The sequence below is a fragment of the Neolamprologus brichardi genome, chromosome 2, assembly GCF_056152115.1.
Source record: "Neolamprologus brichardi isolate AB-2024 chromosome 2, ASM5615211v1, whole genome shotgun sequence".
NCBI lineage: Eukaryota > Metazoa > Chordata > Actinopteri > Cichliformes > Cichlidae > Neolamprologus > Neolamprologus brichardi.
The window spans coordinates 20,222,531-20,245,210 of NC_142105.1; the positions used below are offsets into that span (position 1 = coordinate 20,222,531).

The 22,680-nt window shown below is 39.1% G+C and overlaps 1 protein-coding gene across 3 annotated transcripts; it reads right to left on the reverse strand.

Moving 5' to 3' along the window:
• Window positions 1–374: 374 nt before the first annotated feature.
• stag2b (STAG2 cohesin complex component b) lies at window positions 375–21,988 on the reverse strand. Of its 3 annotated transcripts, none has more exons than XM_006781749.3 (34): window positions 21,781–21,988; window positions 19,603–19,727; window positions 19,443–19,524; window positions 19,184–19,327; window positions 18,983–19,079; window positions 18,700–18,776; window positions 18,307–18,511; window positions 17,039–17,190; window positions 14,478–14,551; window positions 14,225–14,348; window positions 13,987–14,085; window positions 13,744–13,823; window positions 13,475–13,582; window positions 13,219–13,330; window positions 12,987–13,104; window positions 12,784–12,887; window positions 11,886–11,978; window positions 11,701–11,790; window positions 11,365–11,568; window positions 10,955–11,025; window positions 10,754–10,841; window positions 10,536–10,616; window positions 10,345–10,437; window positions 9,873–10,047; window positions 9,643–9,782; window positions 9,334–9,435; window positions 9,071–9,219; window positions 7,173–7,301; window positions 6,710–6,936; window positions 5,478–5,700; window positions 4,227–4,331; window positions 4,016–4,145; window positions 3,071–3,145; window positions 375–2,319 (listed from the first exon to the last, which is right to left on the reverse strand). In XM_006781749.3, exons 2-34 carry the CDS (start codon window positions 19,641–19,643, stop codon window positions 2,296–2,298), a joined length of 3,816 nt encoding a protein of 1,271 aa, XP_006781812.1. In that variant the 5' UTR covers window positions 19,644–19,727; window positions 21,781–21,988; the 3' UTR covers window positions 375–2,295. The 3 variants fall into 3 exon arrangements, with proteins under 3 accessions (XP_006781812.1, XP_006781813.1, XP_035766043.1); XM_006781750.3 differs by having other exon boundaries at window positions 4,016–4,142; window positions 21,781–21,987; XM_035910150.2 differs by having other exon boundaries at window positions 21,914–21,949.
• Window positions 21,989–22,680: the final 692 nt, after the last annotated feature.

Sequence of the window (22,680 nt, forward strand, 5' to 3'; positions counted from 1 at the left end):
AATTAATATTTTATTTATGTGAACTAGTAGTGAAATTAGCATTGTTCGGCTAACGCCATCCCCCCCCTACATACCGTTAGTATGAAAGCTTACTATTATCCATATTCTAGTGTTAAGGTTAATCGGGTTTTCGTTTTTAGATTTACACACTTTGCCTTTTTTTTTTTTTACTTTATAATAATCAACTGTTAACAAGTTGAGGTGCACTTCATACTGTATACGTTTCAGCCTCCTCCACCTTTGGAATCACCAAACCACACCATATTTAGGCTTTGCAAAGAGAACATAAGAAGTCTATTGTGCAGCCTGATTAGTCATAGCTCCATTAGTTGCAGTTTGTTTCTTGTGGTCAAAAGTAAAAAGTACCACAGATGAAATGTGTTGATTTTTATTCAAAAGTTACTGTCTCCAGACAAGTACAAATCAGAAAACAGAGTGACTGAAAGAGGATGGGATAATAGACAACTCAGAGTGTAGGCAAGAGTGCTGACAAAATAAAACACAGACATGGCCAAAATGAAGGAAAGAAATAAAATTTTGTATATATACACATGATCTAATAAGAATTTATACCGATGTAGTGGTAAGTAACAAACAATAAACAGTACTTTTTTCCTTAAAAGAATTTTTCTTTTTTACTTACATAAAATAATTAGGCAAAACACATATAGGCTGTTTATCTACTTTATCACATTACATCTGACCACCTCATATTTCATGTTCTAAGAAGCCAATTATCCACCTTTAAACATGACTGATCCTCTGACATGGAAGATTACTGTGAGAAAATGTGACCTCCACAAGCATGTTTAAGGCTTAAGCATGGAATGACTACAAAATAAAAACCTCAGTAGACAAAACATTTCATTAAAACTTGTGTGTGACAAATACATGTCAAAATCTAAGCTTTGTCTAGCTGCCACAGCGCTGCTGAATAACTTTCATCTTCAGTATTGGCTGAATGACTACCTTACAGTTTTAACATTTGAAATCTAGAAGTATTTTGTGACCGGACTCTTTTTTTAATGTTGAGAAAACCTTAAAGCTGAATTTCACAAGTCTTTTCATTAGTTTTATCCAAACTAATTTACATGTAGGAAAAAAGGTAGAAACCCGAAGACATTATCAAGACAAAGAAAAAAAATAAAAGAACAAAACATAAAAATACAAATTTAAAAATCTTCCTTGATGCATGACTTTACATGCTTTCATTTTTTTAGGTTTTACTTACACATTTCTCACTTTGTGACTGAAGGTTGAAAAGTTGAAAATAAGAAAATAATAAACCAAAAGCACATATATAAAATCAGCACCGATTCATATATAACTTTTATTTAAAATGTAGAGATACCCATTTCAACATTATGCTGCTGGATTTTAAAGAGAAAAAAGGTGATTTTCTTTGACCGAGCTGTTATCCCCCAGAGCCCACACGGTGGTACTACTGGGATTAAAAAAGAAGGGAAAAAAAGCTCATTTTGAGGGGGAAAGGTGTACATATGTATCTGGTAAGATGGTGGTTAAGGAGTGATCCAAATCTTGGGCTAAGCTCTGGGACTTACAGCGTGGAGCGTTCAGTGGACTCTATAGGAATCTTCACAGCATAAAGGGATCTTAGCTGATTCTACATTACATCTTAACCATCTTAACCACCAGTGGTTATTAGGACCTCAACTCAGGGCCAACAACAGGAAGAAGAAACAGACAAAAGGGAGGTAGGGGTGGGGGAAAGGGAAGAGAGAAAAAAAAAAAAAAAAAAAAAAAAAAAGCACAGAAACAAAGACCTCCATCCACTTGGCTAACACAGTACAAGCAAGCTACTACAGTCCGTTTATAAATTACTACTTCACACCTGGTAACTTACTACAATTGTAAAAAGGGTTAGACATAAACAAAAATGTTTCTTAAGTTAAACACACCATTTCATCCCCATTAAAAAAAAAAGAAAGAGAAAAAAAAAGGAAAACAAAAAGCTATTACTGATTTTTCTTCAGACATGTCTCATCTCTAATAGGTTTGGAAGTGGCCTGTTACGCTATTTCTGAACAGGAAGAGCTTACCCAAGATTATAAAAGTAAATATTTGAAACAAAGTCCTCTCTGAGCAAGCAACACTGAGTGTGGGTTGTCATTGGTCCACGTAAAGTACAAGCCAGATTTTTTTCTTTTCTTTCCTTTTTTTTTTCCATTTTTGCCTTTTCTTACAGAAAACACTTCTGTTTTCGCTTCTAAAATTCTCTTTAAATACAAAGCGCCTCTTCTCTCATCCCAGCGTCAAAATCATCTGGATATTAGCTTAAAACATGGACACCCCAAGCATCTGCAAGAAACAAACAGAACATTAATACAGACTTCACACTGCACTGTCCTGGATGTTTACATCATTGAATGTCCATCTACATCAGTAATGATTAAAGTCTGACAGAACATGATCGTTTTCAACCAGTTTCCAAACTAAATTAACAGTTACTGAGAAAACCTGATCTTAAACAGGCTTGTTTTGAGCCGTGCAAAAAGACTTGGTAAAAGCCAAGTACATCGGAAATGGTTTATATCCTCAGAAAAAGCTTAATGGAACAAGATTTGAAGAATTTAGCGCAGACAAAACTGCTTCATTCTGATGATTTAGTTTCATTTTTGTGATCAAAAAGGTTGTTTAAGATAACATAAACCAGTCACACAGGGCTCTACTTAGCCTTACATTGTTACATTGGAGGAAAAAGAAAGAAAAAAAACCTTCCCAGAGGTTTTGTGACAGTCTGGAACAAGAATTTAAGGCTGGATATCCAGTCAGACATAAATAAAAATCGTTTATACAAGCCTAATGGTTGCTCTGCTCACCAAAAAGAAATGTTGCACTTGGCTAAAGGTTAGTCAGCTCAACCTGTCAAAATGCACAGCCTCATTCACAACCCAAATAAAACAGGCTAGCAGCTGGTCTAGCTTAAAAGGCAGGCAATTGCAATTTACTTCCCAACAGTTGTGTCACTTCACATGTAACAGACGTCAACAAACAAAATATAAGATTGTGAGCAGGATCAGTACAGGATCCTGATCTTGGTGCTCCTTACCGATTCATCCATGATAGAAGGGTCAAAGTAATCGGGCTTGAGCTCAGACCTCTCACGGCGGTTCTTGGAGGGTGGCTATGAGATTTAAGAAACGGCATATTTAGTAGACTGTCAAACAACTACTCCCACCCATTGTTAGAACTTTACCCCATCTATTAAAAAAGGAGAGAGAAAAAAGCAGAGATTGCAGAAATCGACAGAACCAACATACAATGCTTATATGTAATTTCAGCATATGCTTGGAACATTCAAGTAGAGTGAATTTAGAGAAACAAGGACAGTTGTACAGTCTTCTGGTTGATTCAACATGACATTTGGAGCCCATCTCATGGAATCCAGCTCCAGCATCCAAGAGAGGTATTAGCCTCGGATCAAATTTTGTTCTGGCTTTACACTCGGCATACATAAATCTGTGGTGTTGGCATAAATGATGAAAATATTTTTGTCTTTTTTGATCATGGTATACCAACAATTGCAATGTACTGGCAAGTACATACTTTAAAAAAAAGAAGAAAAATACAGATATATTCTTTCCACAAGCAAACATTTCTCTGATTTCTGACTTGTGCTAGTTCTATTACAGGCAACATTCAAAACAAGGTGCCTGGTTACATCCTATGCCAGTGTGTGCAATAAAAAACAATTACACAAATGCATCAGAATACATTCTGAACTTAGTTGTAAAAGGGTTAATTTTCTCTTGTTAATCTCCAACTACCATCAAACTGAATCATTAAATGACAAAGAGACAATTTGGAAACAGATACTTGTGTAAAATGCTGATTTGCCTTCCAAGACCATTAACAAAAAACAAAAACAGACTTTAATTGTGATCTAGAGTTTCCTCTAGATCACAAGAAGACACAAGCTTGTATCACAGCACTTCAGAGGACATCTTAATGTTTGTACACCAAGTATAAACTCATGAAAATGCATGTATCTCACCAGATCAATGTCCATGGTGTCAAAGTCCATGCCTTCATTGAGGTCATCCATACGGCCTTCTGATGACATCATCACATCCTCCACAATCGGCTCTTCGTCTTCTTCCATGAGCCCAGTGCCGCGACGACTGCTGAGCAAACCATTAAATAATTACTAAGTGTACCCAGTCTTCAGATTTACACATCGGCATACAGGTGTGCCTGTGACTTACATAGCATGCTGCAGATTGGTCCTGAGCTTGGCATAATTCATGGCTCTTTCTTGCTGGCGTGCCTCCTCTTGCTGTCTTTGAGCCAGCATCCACGTCACCTGGGAACTAAATATATGAGAGCACATTATTTAGCCATGTTTTGACCCACAACTGTCTGGTGTTTTTACTGGGGATACCATGAGGATACAACTTAGTTGCACACTGGCCCGATGCCTGCAAAAACTCAGGGAGGATAAATAAACTAGTCAGTCACTGTCCCAGTAGGACCAACACTTGGCAGGCTGTTAGGCACAACCATTTTGCTACCATTTGCCCTCCAAATTAATAGCATGCAAATGGGCAATTACACTGAACCCTGTCTTAATGTATTTTGGCTCATTCCAGTCCAAACCTTTTCTCAGAGAATAAGTGATGCTCTGGCCTGAATAATCGGCCTGGATATAAGCCTAGATGTATTTATAAAATGTTATAGTATGAAACATCGGGATATGCTTAAATAACAGATAATTAATTAAAAGTAAACGGTCATTAAATAGCTTTGAGATTATAGGGTCAACAAAGAAAGAAGAGGGAAAAAACATTAATGTTGGACTGTGGGGTTTTTGAGCAATTGGAGGTGCTCAAGGAAAGTAAGTGCTTACTGCTGTAGCTCCAGTCTACTTCCAGTTTTCTCAGCCTGTACTTTGAGAAGCTACAACTATTCACTACTCATCTTATATAATCTCAACTTAGTTAGAGGCACGATTCCAAATCCTGCTCACTAATATCATATAGGTATATTTTCGCAGATTGATTAATTCAATTCTGAAGCTCAGACACCATTTTTCCTCATTGATCTGCCCATTCTCTGCTGATTAAGAGACACATAGCAAATCTGTAAAGACTCCTAATGTGTTTGTTCTTTTCCTAGAGATTTATCTAGGTAATAGGTCATTATTAAAACTGCCCTCATTATTGTGCATCAAAATGCTTCGCTAATAATTTCACACTGATATGTTACAAACCTAAGTAATGTGTTTGAGTCTTTGAACCTATGTGTGGTCTTGCCAACTCAAGTGTACTTGTATTTTATTACACACTTATAAACATAAAGTTTTCAGAGGTTTTGCATCTAAGGACAGTGAAGAATCAATAAGTCCTCTACAGTAAAAATGTTTTTATTTGAAAGAAGCAGTGTGTATTAGCCTGTAACGATTACTGTGCTGAACATGACAGCAATAGTGCAGCAATGAAAGACTGAGGCATGCGTACTTGTAATCCATGGATGCCTGGTGGTGCTGGGGCGTCGGTTGATGGTGCTGCGGGTGTTGGTGGGGTTGCTGCTGGTCGTGAGGGAGGGGGTAGACCCCCATGAAGCTGTCATCACGCGCCCTCTTAGGGTCCCGCATGGCAGTGGAGGTGAGATGGGGAGATGGCATCATGACTGGAGTCTGCATGCTCTGCTGCCAGACTTCGCTGCTGCTGCTGCTCTCCTCTGCACGGGAAAAGCCAAAGCGTTTGTTTCAAACAACCACACACATTCTAGTTTTTATACATTTTGCACAAGTTAGCAATGCAAAGCTCTATTGTCCTGGCCATGCTGAGTTTGAGGAGAATCAAAATTTAGGATTTTGTTTGGTTGCTATGGTAAAAGCAACACATTAACCTTTGCACCAGGGGCAGGGATTGCCACAGTTCACAGAAGAGGCGTAGGTATACAACTGAAACACAGTTCTGAGCATGTCTGTGTGTTTGGCACTCCAGGAACAGAAACCACCTGGAAAATTACACAACAGCGAAAACGGTGGGCCGTCTCTCCCCAGTGAGCCACAATACTCAGCCGTGTTGTCACATTGATAAAGGCTAGCATATCTACCTATTATTAACCGTTTTTCTTGGCTTAATTTGTCCACAATATGAATTAGCATGGCATTCTGTTTAAGTGCTCTGGCAGCAACAGAGTGTGAGATAATGTTCTCTGGAGCTGTAAATTAAGCCATAACATCAGAAACATGAAGTATCACTTGTAAAGGACAAAACAAAAACAAACTTGATGGTGATTGTATGGAGCTTTTATGCTTTCTCATTTATTAGTTAGGGGCTTTAAAATAACCAACAAGGCTTGGACTTTGCCTTGGGGCCGGTAAACTCTACTTTTCTTGAAATCAGAGCAATATCCTGTCATGAATAGTTCTGAAGCAAACATACACTAGAGAGGTTTTTTGACTGTTAAAGAGTACTTTGACTCTCTCCTAACATCTGCTGTTTAATCTCCTAACCCCACCCATGCAGGCTAGTGAGAAGACATCTGGGTTAATCTGGGCTCTGTGTTTGTAACATCGCGCCTGGCTGAGTTGTATGCATTTCTCCGATTTAATTCATGTTTATAGTTTATAGAACCCTGCTAGCTTTAATCTTTTTAAACCAAACTAAAAATCAATATATTTTTTCCACCTGCACTATAATTAAACACTTTTATTTTAATATTCCTGAGTAAACAATACCTTCTGGCAACTTCCTCTTGGCTGCTGAAGGTCCAGCTGTAACAACAGGAGGCTTAGTCTTCTTGGAGCGAACGGAAGAGCCTCTGCTGGAGTAGCCACTCATCACAGACATGGTATCATCATCGCCCCCAGCCTGTAGGGAATTCCTGTAGGAGATGAGAGGAAGCCAGCAGTCCTCTCGCTGCAGCGCCATCTGGAACGTCATGAATCGCTCCAGGTACATGTGACTGGGGAGAAGAGGGAGGTCATCTTGAGAAAATGAAATACGAAATACACAATACACAGGACAAACTTCACACGTGAAACCAGGTGCACATTCCAATTGGGGCATTCGAAGCTGCAAAAAAGCTGTCATGCATCAGAAACACCAGTTGCACCAGTTGTCACAAACACCTGTTCCACTTAGATACTGAAGCTTCCCATCCAAAAACAGAGGGGGGAGAAAAGAAGAAAATCAGCTTACACAGTCCTCTTGTCTTGTCTCATAAGCTTGGAGGAGAACTCGCTGAGGATGTCCAAGAAAGCCAGGTTGCGTGGGGGGCCTCCTTCTCCTTGGGGACTAGGCTCCTTAAATGCAAACTCAATACCATCCCTGAGAAAAGCACAGAGGTAGAGAGAAAAAGAAAGACCTGTGAGCAAGGATTAGCAACGTTTTGTGGACATTAAACAAAAAGCAGTTCATCTTAACTGTGTAGTAGAGGTGTGCATACACACATCATTCATGATAATACCAGTAGTTTTTGTTTTTGCCCCGGGTCAATAAATAAATATTATATTGTGATGGTGTAAAAACAAATCACCCTATTACACAGCGGATTACGCTAACGTGGGTCATGCAGCATGAAGTTATTAAGTTTGTGAAAGTGACGGCAAACATGGCTAAAGCATCACTGCTGAAGATTTAATTCCCAAAAGAGCAGCTACTTGAGTGGTTTGGAAATATTTTGGATACAAATGAGCAGATACAGAACAGACCACAATAATATGGAAGGAGTGCAAGACGCCTGTAATATCGAATGGGGGAAAATACTTCTTACTTCACCATCTCAAGCATCAGCAGCCGAGTCTGTACCAGGATTGTCTGAAAGCCGGAGAGAAAACTCTGCAGCTAACGCTACAAAACTAAAACAAAGTAAGCTCATTCAGCATAGCCTCACCGAGTCTCTAGCTAGTTGTACTCCGTATGATTTTAAAAAACAAACGCTGGAACTATGGCTGTGCGATATGACCAAAATCTCATATCCCGATATAAGAATTCTATCCTCCCGATAACGATATAAATCACAAAAAATTAACAGTTTCAGTAAATTCTGTGAATCTCGGGCAGCTCGAAGTGTTTCCAGCTTTGACTTGTTGGCCCCATATCAGATCTAGTAGTTTAAGTGTGTTGAACACATACAGCATTTGATTCGTGCCACTTAAGTAAAGCAAGTTGCAGTAGTCATGCCACAACTTTCAATAGTGTAATATTACTTTATATAAAATAATTAAACCTGTGAAATACTAGAGAGAGCTGTCAGAATTACTACCTCTTTAGTACACATTTTAAAATATGACCTCATGACAAGTGTACTGGACCCAACGAGGCAGGCATATTGTAAGATTCTGGGCCTATAGCAACAATTAATGGCAACTACTTTTATACATTTATTTTTGTTTGTTTCAGTCCTCTTGCACTCTTCCCTCTGCACCATGGAACAAAAGAATTCAATTTTCAGTAATAACTTAAGTAGTTTTAGGCCTTCTTTCAGAACTCTTTGAATTGGAACAAATTTAATAATACTAATCTGTGAAACTGATTGGCTCAAACAGATAAAGGTTTACTAGTACCAATGTTTCATCAGAGATTTCGCTCTGTATGTCCAATATAACGTAGCATTCACTGACTGTGAGAGATTTTTGAGAGGAGAAGATTGAATGCTTAAAACAACCAATTTTCCACCACTTATAACGGTATTAAAATAGATTTCTGCCACCGCAATAGTTTGTTTTTAGAGAAGATACTTGAAATGATAGTAGTGATGATCCACCATCAGATATTAAGAAAACTCTGTGCGGCTCATTTCATTCACACGACTCAAATATGTAACGGTCGGTTGCCTTCCTTTATGTTTCTGCAGTTCAGTGTTGTGTTTTTGTTTTGTTTTTTTTAAACATGTTTTTCTACAATACTTACTGTACTGGAAAAGGCTAGAGTGTAACATTTCAATCCTTAAGCCTCTCAAAAATCCGGAGGAAAAACAACATGGCAAAGGAAACACAGTATTCAAGAAGTAATTTGTCTAACATGACAGTTCCCAGATACGGGGCCAAAATCTAAGAAAAGCTTTGTAACCCAATATGAGCAGAATAAAGCCTTACTTGTGCAGCATGGCAATGGCATCTCTGGTTTTGACTTGATCGAGACCAAAAGTTAGAGAAAAACGACGTGCCAACTCCTTGATTCCACAGAATGCCGAGGAGGAGCGATCAAAGCCATGACCCAGTTCAGTCACCATTTCAATAAATAACTAGGACACAGAGAGATATGGAACATTAGATAACATCTTAACCACTGGGACGCATGAGCAGAAGGTCACAATTATGGAATTAATTAATACGCGAGCAACAGTGTGCACACTGACCTGCTGCAAACTGAGGATGAGCGTCTTGGCACACTGAATCTTATCAATTTGCCGAGTCTTACTCATAGTCTCCTTGATGATATCACCATAATCATTGTAATACTGTAAAAGCAAAAAAACAAACAGGAAAAACATTGAAAGGTCGTGAAGAATTTTGTGTGTGTGTGCATGCATGTGCCCAAGGTCAGGACAACAGCAAATGTGTTAATTAAACAACTATTTTTTTTCCTGTAAGAGTTACTTATATTCACAGTTAATGGGGGTAATACACAACTGCATATTTTTAAAATGACAATTGCTTAAGCTTACCCTCATGTACTGTTTAAAGATATCAGCTCCAGTCCTCATTTCTACCACACAGTAGATAATGAGTTTACAATAGGCAGCCAGGAGGTTTCTTCTCTTGTGCAGAGCTTCGATCTTTACTGCCTCGTCGTCCTGTTGCCCATCTGAGGGGGAACAAACAATTTGAAATCCCATTAGCTACTTCTTCACTTTGGCCAGTGCAGTGCCAAAACTGCACATCTGCATATTCATACCTGTGCTATTTGTGTCATCATCCTGGTCTATAAAAACATGGTTCATGATGAACGAGAGCAGTTCAGACTGCAGTGAGTCCTCTGGAGAATAGACCAGGGGCTCCAGGTGTTCTCTGCCTCCGGACACCATCTGGTGGCTAAAGATGAGCAGGAGATCACAGAGGATGGTGAACGCCTGTGGAAAAAAACGAAGAAGAAAAGAACAAAGTTAAAACTCTGCGTGCACAAGCCCTAAACAAAATGATCACAAATTAGATTTCGAATTAAGCAGATACATTATAAGTGCTCTGGAGCTTAACAAATATCCATTGTAGCTGCAATAAGGGGCAACCAAACCACCACTTCAGAGTTAAAAGGCAAGTCTGTTCAGCTGCACAAAGTCCATGTACTTTAGGTGTTCTTGCTTTGCTTTCAAGCTGATTTTACGCACACTTTTAAACATGGATAATTGTCACTTTCTCATCTGTGTCACCTGCTCTTTGACAGCTGTGTTAACGTTGGTGAGGTAGCGCTGACACATCATACAGAATGCCCTCATCTGCTTCCTCAGGGTCACCAGATCATCCTGAAACAAAGACAAACGCATTTTAAAACATCACATTTATAGCTGCTTAAGTCTGTTAAAACAGCACAAAATAGCAATGAAATGTGATTAGACCTCACCTTTCTGGAGCTGCCCTCAGATAACTTGGCCAGGTGCCACAGTATCACGTAGTGGGTACATTGCAGTGAATGGATGACTATCTACTCACAAGGAGCGAGAGAGAAAGAGAAAAAACCCACACAAAATAATAAAAAAAATTAAAAAAACATGTATCAGTATTTTCGAGCATTTAAAAAAAAAAATTAAAAAATTATGCAGAGTAACTTATGTATATTACCTGCTCAGGCATGTCCCCATTCTCTATGCCAGTATTGAGCAGCTTGAAGTTGCTGGTAAAAAGGTCCCATCCCGAGAGGTCATGTGCACTGCAAAAGAGTTGATGACGTCTCATCACTTTCAAAAACGTGCACACTGAATCTACCAACAATGCAGCAGACGTAGATAAAAGCACATAGAAAATACTTCTGTGAAAACATACTTGTGAAAAGCTGTGATCCTCTTTAGAGTTGACAAAACCTGATAAGCATCATCTTCATCAGCATCTTCACCCTGTACAGAAAAAAGTGATTTTAACAGGTCAAGATCTTTAATGTTATCATAAATAAAAACAAACTGGAGTTTTCAGGTTGTCCAGAAAGGTGAAAATTTCTGATGAGCTTCTTTACAAACTATATGATAAGGTCATTCACAGCACATCAAGTATTTTCATCCTTGCTATGTTCCAGTACCAGTTCCAGTACCAATAAATGAAGAGTTATGAAATGTGACAGAGATAGAACAGAACACAAATAATGGAGGCTGTGCTCTTTTCATGGTTTATGTTGAGCTAGTTTCTGTTGTACTGGACTTATAGGTATGCTGGACATTTAAGCGCACTATTACTCTCACCTCTTGTAAAAAGTCCTCCAATAGCCTATTAAATTTGTCCACCAGCTCATCCAGCAGCTGGGAGCGGGCTATGTCCACCCTGTTAAAGATTGTGAATTCCTCATTGCAGAGGGCGTGGTAAGTCTTAGAGCAGGACTCTAAAACCTCAGTGTCTGTGTGCTTCTCCACAATTTCTTTGATCTGACGCAGCAGGGATTCCAGGTGCTGGATGGAGAAGAGCGAGAGATAAGAGATATTAGCATCGTGTGTGATAAACAATCACATTAATATGTTAAATACATTAATCCGATTTGTTATAATCTGATTAGTGCTGTCCGACAAGCCAATTTGTCTTACCTTCTCCAGACGCCCTGTGGTATAAATTTCCAAGTCAAAGAATTGCGGAAGCTGCAACAAGTTAGTCACCTTCTCTGCATCCACGGCATACTGTGGAGCACAAAGAGCACAATGATGCTGTACTGTTAAAAGTACAACCTCCTTAGGAAGATTGCTTCTAAGAAAGCTGAGTAGATATGACATACCTTTGCCAGTAGAGGGGGCAAAGCCACAGCAAACAGCTCTGTTATTCTGGTTCTGTCATCCAGCTGAGTCTTCTTCTCTTTAGCCGTCATCACCTGATGTGTGATGCAACCACATTAGACCACACAACTAGTCTCCATTCATCCATTCAGAAAGTATACTCTGACTTCTTAATACCGAACACTGCCATTTAGGGTAAATGTAAACTACATTAATCTTTTTTTAGCGCTTCTGGGGAATTTTATTTTTAGCTTTTAACTGAATTTGCTAAATATTTTAAGTAGTTCTTTAGGAATTGATGTGTTGTAAACAACTCAGAAGGACTGCATAAAAAGGGCCGAAAGCAGCTGTGGTTAAACTCATTAAAATAAAGAAAGTATGCAAGTGCAGTAGAAACATGACAGAAAGTACAAGTTTAGTATCTACAATTATGCAGAGCGAAGCTACGGACCAACTTGCAACTGTTTAAAAACAAAACAAAACAAAACATGAAGAATATTCCAGAACTGTTCTTATCTCCAAAATCAAACACCACGACAATGAGCAAAAGAAAGTATATACATTAAAACAATCTTAGCAAACAGTCTTATCCTCTGGTAGCCTACATGTTGCACTTCAGACAGCAAAATTACAAAAATAAATAACTAATCAAACAACAAGTTGGCTGACAATTATTTGAAAACCTATGAACAGACGTGGATCTGTAGATCTTTTAAGTGGCCGTGTTTCAGAAGGTTCATAAAGAGTTAACCAATTTAACATAATTAACTCTATAATATTACTGTTACCAAAGAAATCCCAGGATAGTTGGCCGATTAGGCCAGCACAAAGACAGCATAATCCAACAAACAGACGTGACTAGTATTGGCTTATGATTTTTAGCGTGTCAGCCACTCTTACCCTCTTCCCTGTTCCTCTTCCAACAGGTGGGTGGCACTCAGCAGCCTGGCGTACAGTGCACAGCATGATTTCAATCAAAGCCGTCTCTTGTCTGTCTGTAAGAGCTGCGAAAGAAAAACCAAACAGAGAAATCAATAAATCACAATAGTGCTCTCAACTGCATACCAGTACAAAGAAAGAAAGAAAAAAACCTAGTGCCATACCTTCCTCTCCTGGCAATGGGTCATCTAGCAGTAAGCTGATCATACACTCCCAGTCTTTCAGTAGCTCTGCACCACATTCCCAGAGTGAGTCCACTAGGTAAGCTGCATGCTCGTGGAGCTGATGGAATAAGTGTTCAAACAGATGAGGGATGGATCACTGATACCGTTTACAAAACAGTACGCGCAATAAAGACAGAAATGTAAGAACAGAAAATATAGCATGATAATGTACCTCACTCTCCAGGAAGAAAAAGACAGTGGTCTTAATGAGGTTGGCATTGGGACTTTGTCTGCCTCTCCTTTTGGGGGCACCTTCATCTTCCGGTTCTCGGTGGCTGAACAATCTTTGAGAATATTTTTCATTAGTTGGGAATCACATGGAATACTAACTCAAACAGCTGATATACTATTTCTTGGAACTGTAAAGGTTTACAAACAAAAATCACTACAAGCCTGAAGCTAGAAATCTTAACTTATGTCTAACATACTTCTTAAAAAGGAATTCTCCAGCTGCAACTGCGACCGGCCTGTGTGCCGAGTACACCAAGTGATAGACACTCTCACAGTCCTCAGGAGTCAACACCTCATCTGTACTACTGCAGAAACAAATACAAAGAAAATTACAAAGACTTTATCAGTAGCATACATGTACTTGATGTAAATCACAAAATTTACAAGTGCTCAGCCTTGAAGTATAAACTACGTTCCAATCACTTGTGCTGAACAACATTACATATTATCAAAAACAACCACTTACTTCAAGACAAGAGTAAGTAGCTTAATAGCTTGTACTGCTACATCATATTCTTTGTCAAGAGTCATAGAGACGATGCGGTCCTAAACAAAAGGAGAGACAGAAAACTTAATGAGTCATTTTGCCTCGCAAACTCCTGAATTACTGAAAGCATAGTTAAATAAAGACAAGCCCATGGAGTTTGTTTCTCCAAGTATGGAACAAATACAGCTGTTGTGTTTAAGTTGTCCAGCAGGTGGTGCTGACCTTAAAGCGACTGGTGAAGAGCTCCAGTCTGGCATTGAGTTCTCTGTTGTGATAGAGGCCCTGCAGTGCTGTGAGACACTTTAGACGTACTTCGCCTTGCTGGAATAGAGTACGAAAGTATCCATTACTGGTTACTGCAGTTATCAACACACTCTTTTTTTTAAAAAAAAAAAAAATTAATTAAGTATACACCTTAAGAGGAGCTTTTAAAAAATTCAGAGTCCTTTGTATTGCCCACCTTATCGTGCATCGTCCATCCCACATACTTCAGATAGCTGTCGTTGAGGAAGGCATCACTATAGAGTTTCATCCACACTCCAATCTCTTCTATACAGATCGCCCTGATTTCTGCTATTGAATCCCTGTTAAAACATTATTTAATAAAAAAACAAACAAACAAACAAAAAAATGAAAGAGGGCTGTTAGCAGTCTGTAGAAAAGACAGTGATAACAAAGTTCAAGACTGGATGCTGACTGACGTAAGGCCATACCGATATCTGTGCACGAACACTCCTTTGAATATTGCATTCATCATGTTTTCAATCTCGTCCTGATTTTCCTGGAGCTGAAATTAAGAGCAGAAAAAAACCATGTCAGCACATTTTATCACACAAACGCAGCAACTGACCAGACTGCAACAATAACTGGTGGTCAGGATGCATTGTTAACATAATAAGACTAGTGTGACAGTCAACTATGCCACCATGCTGTGGTGTGGCTGCACAGTGAACTAACAGATGGATGCCCTGTGGGACCTGCTGTTATATAACCAATAAACCCGCCATACAGGCTAAATAACACTTGGCATTGCGGGTTCACCACCTACAGAGGAGTAGCAGTCACTATTCTTCCTAAACCAACAAATGTCTCCTCACAAGCTACAGTAATTCCTGTTTACATGGTTATATAGGTTCTTTCATGATTTGGGGAGAGTCAAAGTTTAACGTCAGTTGTTGATTTTGTAGAATACTGGTTTAAATTCTTTGAGGTGACCACAAAAAAAAAAAAAAAAAAAGGAAAAAAAAAGGAACAAATAAAGAACAAATAATATACTGTGAATCTTTCACAAATCACCTGAGATTTCTGGTATTGTCATCTCTGATTCACAATAGAGTCCTTATTTTGAAACAAAGTTCAATTCAATAAATACTCAGAAGAATATACTGTGTATGCAATGACTATCCCCCCCCCCAAAAAAAAAGTTCTGAGAGAAACTGGTCTGTGTCCTCCCACTTTACGAGGGAAATGGGTACAAAGCGGGACCCTCCCGCTGTGTTGTTGCCAACACCGTCTCCAGCTGCTGAAACATAATAACCAGTTAAGCCCATTGTGTTCCACAACTCTGCACAGATGCAAGCTCTTATAAATTGAACAAATCAAGGACCAAAGTAGTTTTCTTCACCTAAACAGAGTAGGCTCAAAGTTATCTGTTCAAATGGATTTGGTGACCAGGGAGTTTTTAAAGCTTGTTACTAATTTGCTAAATCGAAAATGGATCCATTCTTTACAGTTCAACTTTACTGTGTGCTAGATGATACACATTATTCTCACACATCAATGCTACACTTTTACCTCATTTACATAGCTACACTGGCAATATTTAAAAATCTATAGCTACTTTCAATTAATGTAATGGCATCTGAATGTGTTGGCTTCGTGTCTAAAGGACTCTGGTCATTTTTCAAAAATGGAGAAAAAAAACATTATGAGAGTATGTGCACTAGGGCAGACACAGTAACATTTGCAAATCTGCTTGAACAGAGCATAAATCTGAAATGCATGCAGTCACATTAACAGGCAGACCTTGAACAGCAATAACATTTATCTCTCCAACTTCAATTTTCATTCGCACCAAGATTGAAGCATTAGTCATTTCTGTTACTTTCAAGCTGTAAGAGACGACCTTCTCACAGCCTGTGTGGAAGGGGCAGGGAAGAGATGCCTCTCAGCTGCAGCATCATGCAGCACGTGCACACAGACACAGAATTAAACTTTCAAAAGTGTGGCTCCACTTCAACAGTTGACACGATGCTTGCCAAGTCTTTTAAACACAGGCTACACCTTTCTTATGCACCGCATCTCTCTGAATTAAGCAATTTGCTGTAATATTTATGAACTTTAAAAAAGTATACATTATTGAAAATCTTCTCAAAATATTGTGATATATTTTTGAGGCTATAGGGCCTACCCAACTGCTCCTGTTTTTGTCTAACTGAAGGAAAAGCAGCATTTAGTGCAAATAAATGAAGGGCGTTTTCAATGCTTCTTTTCCATAAGCTACTGTCATGGATGACAAACTACAGTTGTAGTTGAACAGCATTATAACCATCAACAGCATAAATAAAATGCAAGCACAGAAGTAGAAGTCTAGTTAGCGTTTGTCCTGTAAACTTTAAGTTTTATATAACTGTTTAATACTTTAACAAAAGCTGACATAAATCTAAATTCTAATTCATCAGAAACTTGTACAACATTTTCATACATGTGGATGATGAAGTTTTTTCTTTCTATTTGGGTCAAACATCTCCAGCTGCAAGCATCTCCTTCCTTTGTAGCCTGGTTTTACTCAACAGTATGTTTTTATCTCAATAAATGTGTTGTTTCCACATTTATGGGGAACAGTTGTATATGTATATATTATATATGTTGCAAACATCAGTACTTTGTTGGAGATTGTTGAAGTAGTTCTCTTTTAGGTACGAAACTGTCATTAGAGAGTGACACAATGCTCTTACTTTCAGACATGCCCGGGTTTGTCTCCTTGTTGTACACACAAAAGGACGTAAACAAATGGTTTTGCTACAGTAAAAATATTGCGATAGGATACTTTTAACGTAAAAATGTATACCGGTACTATAGCTGATGATACAATGTGGCAGAGCCCTAAGAAACAGTCGCCAATTATTTTGATACATTAACAAATCGCTGCTCAAACAAACCAGTTTTCAATGTGAAGTTTAAAGTGTCAAACGTACAAATGAATAAACATGACGTGCTTAATGTGATAAGCTGCATGACAAAAACAAATGCAACAAATTGTTGCAATGCTTACCTCTTTACGTTTTTGCAACAGCAGCTCCAGCCTGTCATTTGCCCTTTTAGCGACCATTTTATTTCTCTCTGCCTCATACTGGCGCTGGGTGTTGTCCATGTTGATGCTCAAGTTTAGAGCTACATTCACCAGGGCTGTCATCAGCTTCATGGCTGTCAAAAACACAACAAGGAACATGAAGAAATAAAATAATTTCTGTTATCTGTAGATTATTTCAAAACTGTCTCTCATTAAGTTATGTGAGCTTATCTGACATCAGTGGGTTTTGGTATTAATAATTTGCAATCAAAGTTAGTTCTGATTGCACTACAGAGCAAAATCGCAATACCTTAAATTTAAAGGATGGTGAAATGGTCACAACTGGAACAATATTTATATTTTAGAAAAAAAAATGTTTGGGTTTCTTTAATTCTGATTAAGTAGAAACCTTGAATTCAAGTATGCTTTACAAAAGAAGACAAGTCACCAAACTCAAAGCAAATTGATTATGAATAATAGTTTTAGCAACACCTGGGTAACACAGTAGCTTAGGTGCAGAGAACAATCATTAACTAGTGTATTATCTAAAATAACTGTCCACCAGCTGAAACAGGCCAGCCTGCCAAGACCAATACTCACACCCAAACAGAAGCACAACAAAAGCATACTGAAAGTTCGTGACAACAACTTTCCAGACAGAAAAAAAACCCTATATGTTTTATAGTCACAGTACCCACGTGACAGAGTAAGCATTAAGCCTAAGAATATCGGCTATGTGTTCTACACAGCTCGGATTATTGTAGAGCATATGATCAAGATTCTTCTGCGTTTTTTAATGTGTTTAAATCCCCCTTTGCTGCTTACATTTATCCTAAGTGTTCATGTGTACACAACAAGCTCATAATAGAGACTTCAGTTGCCCTGCCCTTAGGAGTGCAAAAACATTTAAAAGGATCTAATCACGAAAAATAACTTAAAACATTTGTGCAGGTGGCCCATCTAGGTTGATCACTGGGGGTTATTAATTTTAATACTACTATGAAACAAAATGTGCAGACAGTATAAAAAGACTAGAGTTTACACCAATGAAAATTTCTGACCTCTTTTAATATCCAAGAGCACTACAAATGAGTTTGCAGTTCAAACACAAGGATACAACAAGGAAGAACCTTTAAATAAAACACACAACTTTTCCCAGCTAGCTAACTGTTGTATGCTTGGAAAAGAAGCTATTGATTGTAAATCAGCACAAACACTTAAATATAATTCATAAACACACACGATCTTACCTGCCAGTGTTGAGGTGTGTCTGAAGGCTCGGACTTGGGAATCCGATAGTCCGGTGAGAAGGGAGATGACTGTGTCCATCATATACTCATCATAGATGATACTGTACTGACACTGGCGCACTAGCACCGAAATGAATTCACAAAAGCTTGTTTTGAACTTCTTCCACTGGGGCCCGGCTATGGTTAGAGGGTAGTCACCGCTGTCCTGCAACGTACACAGAGGAACGACAGTCCTTCACTACAATGACTAGTACAAGTGGCAGTTATCTACCACAAATTAGCAAAGTTTATTGTCCTTGGTACATACAAGAATTCTGTATTTGGCATCTGAAATGAAACTTAAGTGATTTATAGTGAATATGGTGTGATTATTAGTCTAATGTGGTAACTTGCCTCATCAAATTCCTCTGTCATCCGTCGGATGATCTCAGAGTTCTGCATGTTGCGAAACATTTCTCCAGAAACCACACCTGACAGGAAAAAACACAGAAGAAGGAGAAGACGAAGAATAAAGAGGTTAGACAGAAGACAATTTCCTGAGTGGAAAAGCGGAACTACTGATTCAGATGAGTGGAGGGAGGTTCTGTAGGACAACAAAGACTACATACTTCCTCAATATAGTTTAAAAAACAGCCAATCATGTAGTATTAGTACTGAAGCTGAGAAACATAAATACCTTTGCATCCTGAGCACTGGATGAAGAAATTGATGAGATCCAACAGTGCAACATCTCTGTCATGTTTGTAAGATTCAATCCAGTCATCAACAACAGACTGCAAGAAGATGGGGACAAGCACAAGTTGTGTATTTTTTTCTTTTACTGAGTAAAATAAAAGGAAAAAAACGGTGGCAATTTCAAACGGTTTACTGTTCATACCTGCATTGCACTCCTTCCCAGCTTCACAACCTCAAACAGCATCATGTTTTCCATGCCATTCTCTTGGTGGTGGCCATTTATACGGCCTGCTCCCTTCCCTCCTTTTCCTTTCTCCCCTGCTGCCTTCTTCCCCTTCTTTCCACCCTGGGAAAGTAGTGAAAAAACAAATATAAATCTGAGAACCAGTGCAGAGCGTAAGGAAAGAAAAACAATGTGTGTTACCAATACTTGTGCAATGGTCCATTTGTTGCATCTATACCTTTCCTTTAGCTGAATTTGCACTCCTTCCATCAGGATCCTCAGAGAAGTCTGTGTCTGAGGAGAATCGAGTGTCTGTATCCCTGACAAAAACAAATAACTGCATGAGATACATCAACCTTAACCTTAACAATAAATGTAAACTATTAGTAGATACTTACTGAGTATAGGCGAACTCTGATGGTATTTCTGGTGCTATCATTGTTGCAACATCTTCTGGATAACTTTAACTTACGACTGGCTTATAATCCTCACAAAATACAAGGCAGGAGACGTTGCATGTGACCTAGAATATGGAGCAGAATTGTTGTAGAGTGCTGCACATGCAGTCTCATTGCACATTTCACCAGCAACACTGAAAACTAAACAAAATAAACACTTTGTGTTTCCAGAAATCACAGCATCTGTAGTGAGCAAATGTTACTTTGATGTCTTTGAAAGAGAGAGTGAGAGAGGAAAAAAGAAAAAAAAGGTTTCACATGGTAACAGGGGGCGGACACAAACGCTCCTGTCATGCTCACTGTCCAACCATTGGCTCCCTCCCTTTCTCTGCTCTCCTGGGTTTACAGACAACGTCATACAATCAAGACCGGAGTGTCTTCCTCAATGTCCAAATATGGCACTGCCCTATCCGCCCCATACATATCTCAACCAATCAAATGCCAGTATCAACATCAACAAGATTCTGCAGGCCACAGGGAAACTATTGCATGGTTGTGAAGTGTAAATTAGTGGCACACAGATCAAAGTAGCAAGTAGAAGTAACTTTTCAAATCAGGACTAATACCATGTTCACTCTGAACCAAATGTATTTTTTTCTGTAGCAGTCAGTGAAATCAATAAAAGCCCTACCGAGTAAACGATTCAGTCTGGAAAAGACAAACTCCACCCATTATACACCAGGTTGGGTGCAGTGAGTCCCTCTTTCAGTCCTAGTACACTTAGAGCGAACATACACAACGTTGTCATTCTTCCATTATTAAACCAGACACAATTACTTAGTAAACTTTAAGGCCGACTATCCGATTTAAATCGAAAGTAACGTTAGCAAATTGATTCTTACTCACAATTTCACGCAAAATGAAGGCTCGCGCGTGCCAAATTACAGGTTATTACTGTTTACTGTGAATTAAATAGTAAACGTGAAATTGGTTAACATCAGCTAACAACAAAGCGAAGATTAGTGCTCAATATGATGATGTTTCTATGACTATGTGAGTTTCAGCTTTTCACAGTTAATTCTTGGTTTGAGAGTTTGGTACCGTGCCCATTTCCTTGATAGTGAGGGGGATACTGCATGACAAGACGACGGGATTCGTGCAGACAGAAAAAGTGGCGCCAAATCGGGGTGTATCTCATAAACTTGTTAATGCGAAACGACAGTAAAGAATGCTATATAACAAAAAACACGCTAATGTGAAACTCAACTGTGTGAATTTTTCAAGGACAACTATGCCACCAACTACCGGCTCCGCTCGCCCCAACGCTGCCGACACGGAGCCGCTCTTCGTCGGTTCCTGTCAAAATTGACGCCGGTGCGCTGCTGGTGCTAGCGCGAGTAGCTAAGTAACCGTGGATTTTTGGCGTATTTTCCCCAGCGTCAGCTAGTTGAAATTTGATGAAGTAAGCATGCGCTACTTAGGGAAAACAAACTATGAATAGCTAAATAAGAAGAACGAGAATCGCATACAATGCAATATCGTCAGATTTTCAGAACATGCCAGCGTTTACCATTGCTATACTAGTTGGACCATAATAACAAAACAACGCAAGCCTTTCTGTACTAGCGTAAGCTAATATTAGCCAGAACACAATAAGGCTAGTCAGCAATGCTGCCGTGTACATTAACTAATTTCTGTCTACGTGTCACTCGTAACCAGTCTTCGTCCGAAGATAAAGCAAATAATAGCAGATAAACTCCAATGGACGAGCTGAAAATAACTCCCACTAGTTAGCAATGCTAAGAGCTACTGCTAACGTTACCTAAAAAAACATCACGTCCTTGCGTCCTCCATCTTGCCTCGGGAGTTCCAGTACCGTATTGCATAAGCAACAAACACTTTGTTTACAAATATATAAAGTGCAAGTAAGTCGGTTATGGCAATAAAACGCCTCGGTCTGTTCCGAGCTACGTATTTTGCGCCGCTGTGTAAAAAATCCAGTTCGTTAGCCTGCTAACAACCGAAGTAGCCATGTCCCGCGAGCTAGCGAAGCGACTTGGTTCAGGCAGACATCCGCGCTCTGCGCTCATCTAAAGCTAGCCTGGCTAGCGAGACGGCTAGCAAAATACAAATCAACTAAGTTCCAGATAGCTCTCCGCCATTTTACAGCTAACTTACCTTGTTGTGAAATGTAGTCCCGGTACAATCGTAACTTTTACTACTCGTATACAGCCTCCGTCTGAATTCCGCCACAATTCTGTAAAAAGAGTTTAAAAGTCGCGGTCAGAGGCGGTTTCGGACGTTCTCTCACCCCGCTTGCTCCGTAGTTCGGTTTGTTGTTTCGACGACCTGGGAGGAGGATATCCTGGTGCAGAGCTACCACCTAGCGGCCACAATACTCGCACTGAATGCACGGTTTATAGCCTGACATCTAGTGGTAACTGACGAGAACTGCACGGTAACACTACCGCCTCTGTTTTCCGTGGGCTAGCTTTTCTAGCCATTTGTTTTGTATGTATAAAAGGAGCACACAATACTGACCTAGGATGTTACTATTTGAAGTATCGTAGCAAATCTGTATGGTTCTCGTCTGCAGTTCCCTCCCAGTTCACAGTGACAACTTACACGCAAGCAAAAACAAACTAAGGAGCTAAGCAACATATAGACAAGGTATTTTGTTTAGCACATCAGATAAGACAATTCTCCAATTCTGCTGTAAGGGTTAAAACACCCTCCCCTACTGTCCTTTAGGAAGATTGTGGAGGTATGTAAAGACGACACCTGGTGGTCCGCCACGAGATACTTAATAAAATACAGATCTAATTCCTACAAGATCATTACTCTATAAGAGTAATGATTTTTACCATAATTGAAACTAAAATGCTGCACAAAAACTAAAAATCTGTTTCTAAATCTGATTAATTTGGGTCAGTTCTTGTATATTTTACCATCTGCCATCACTTCAGTTTATAGGCAGTCAAATGTTACATCACTCTTACACTTTCTCAAACCTCATCTGATAGAAATGTGACTGTCTAGCTAACATTGCACAATCAGTGCACCGGGATCATCTCTGCA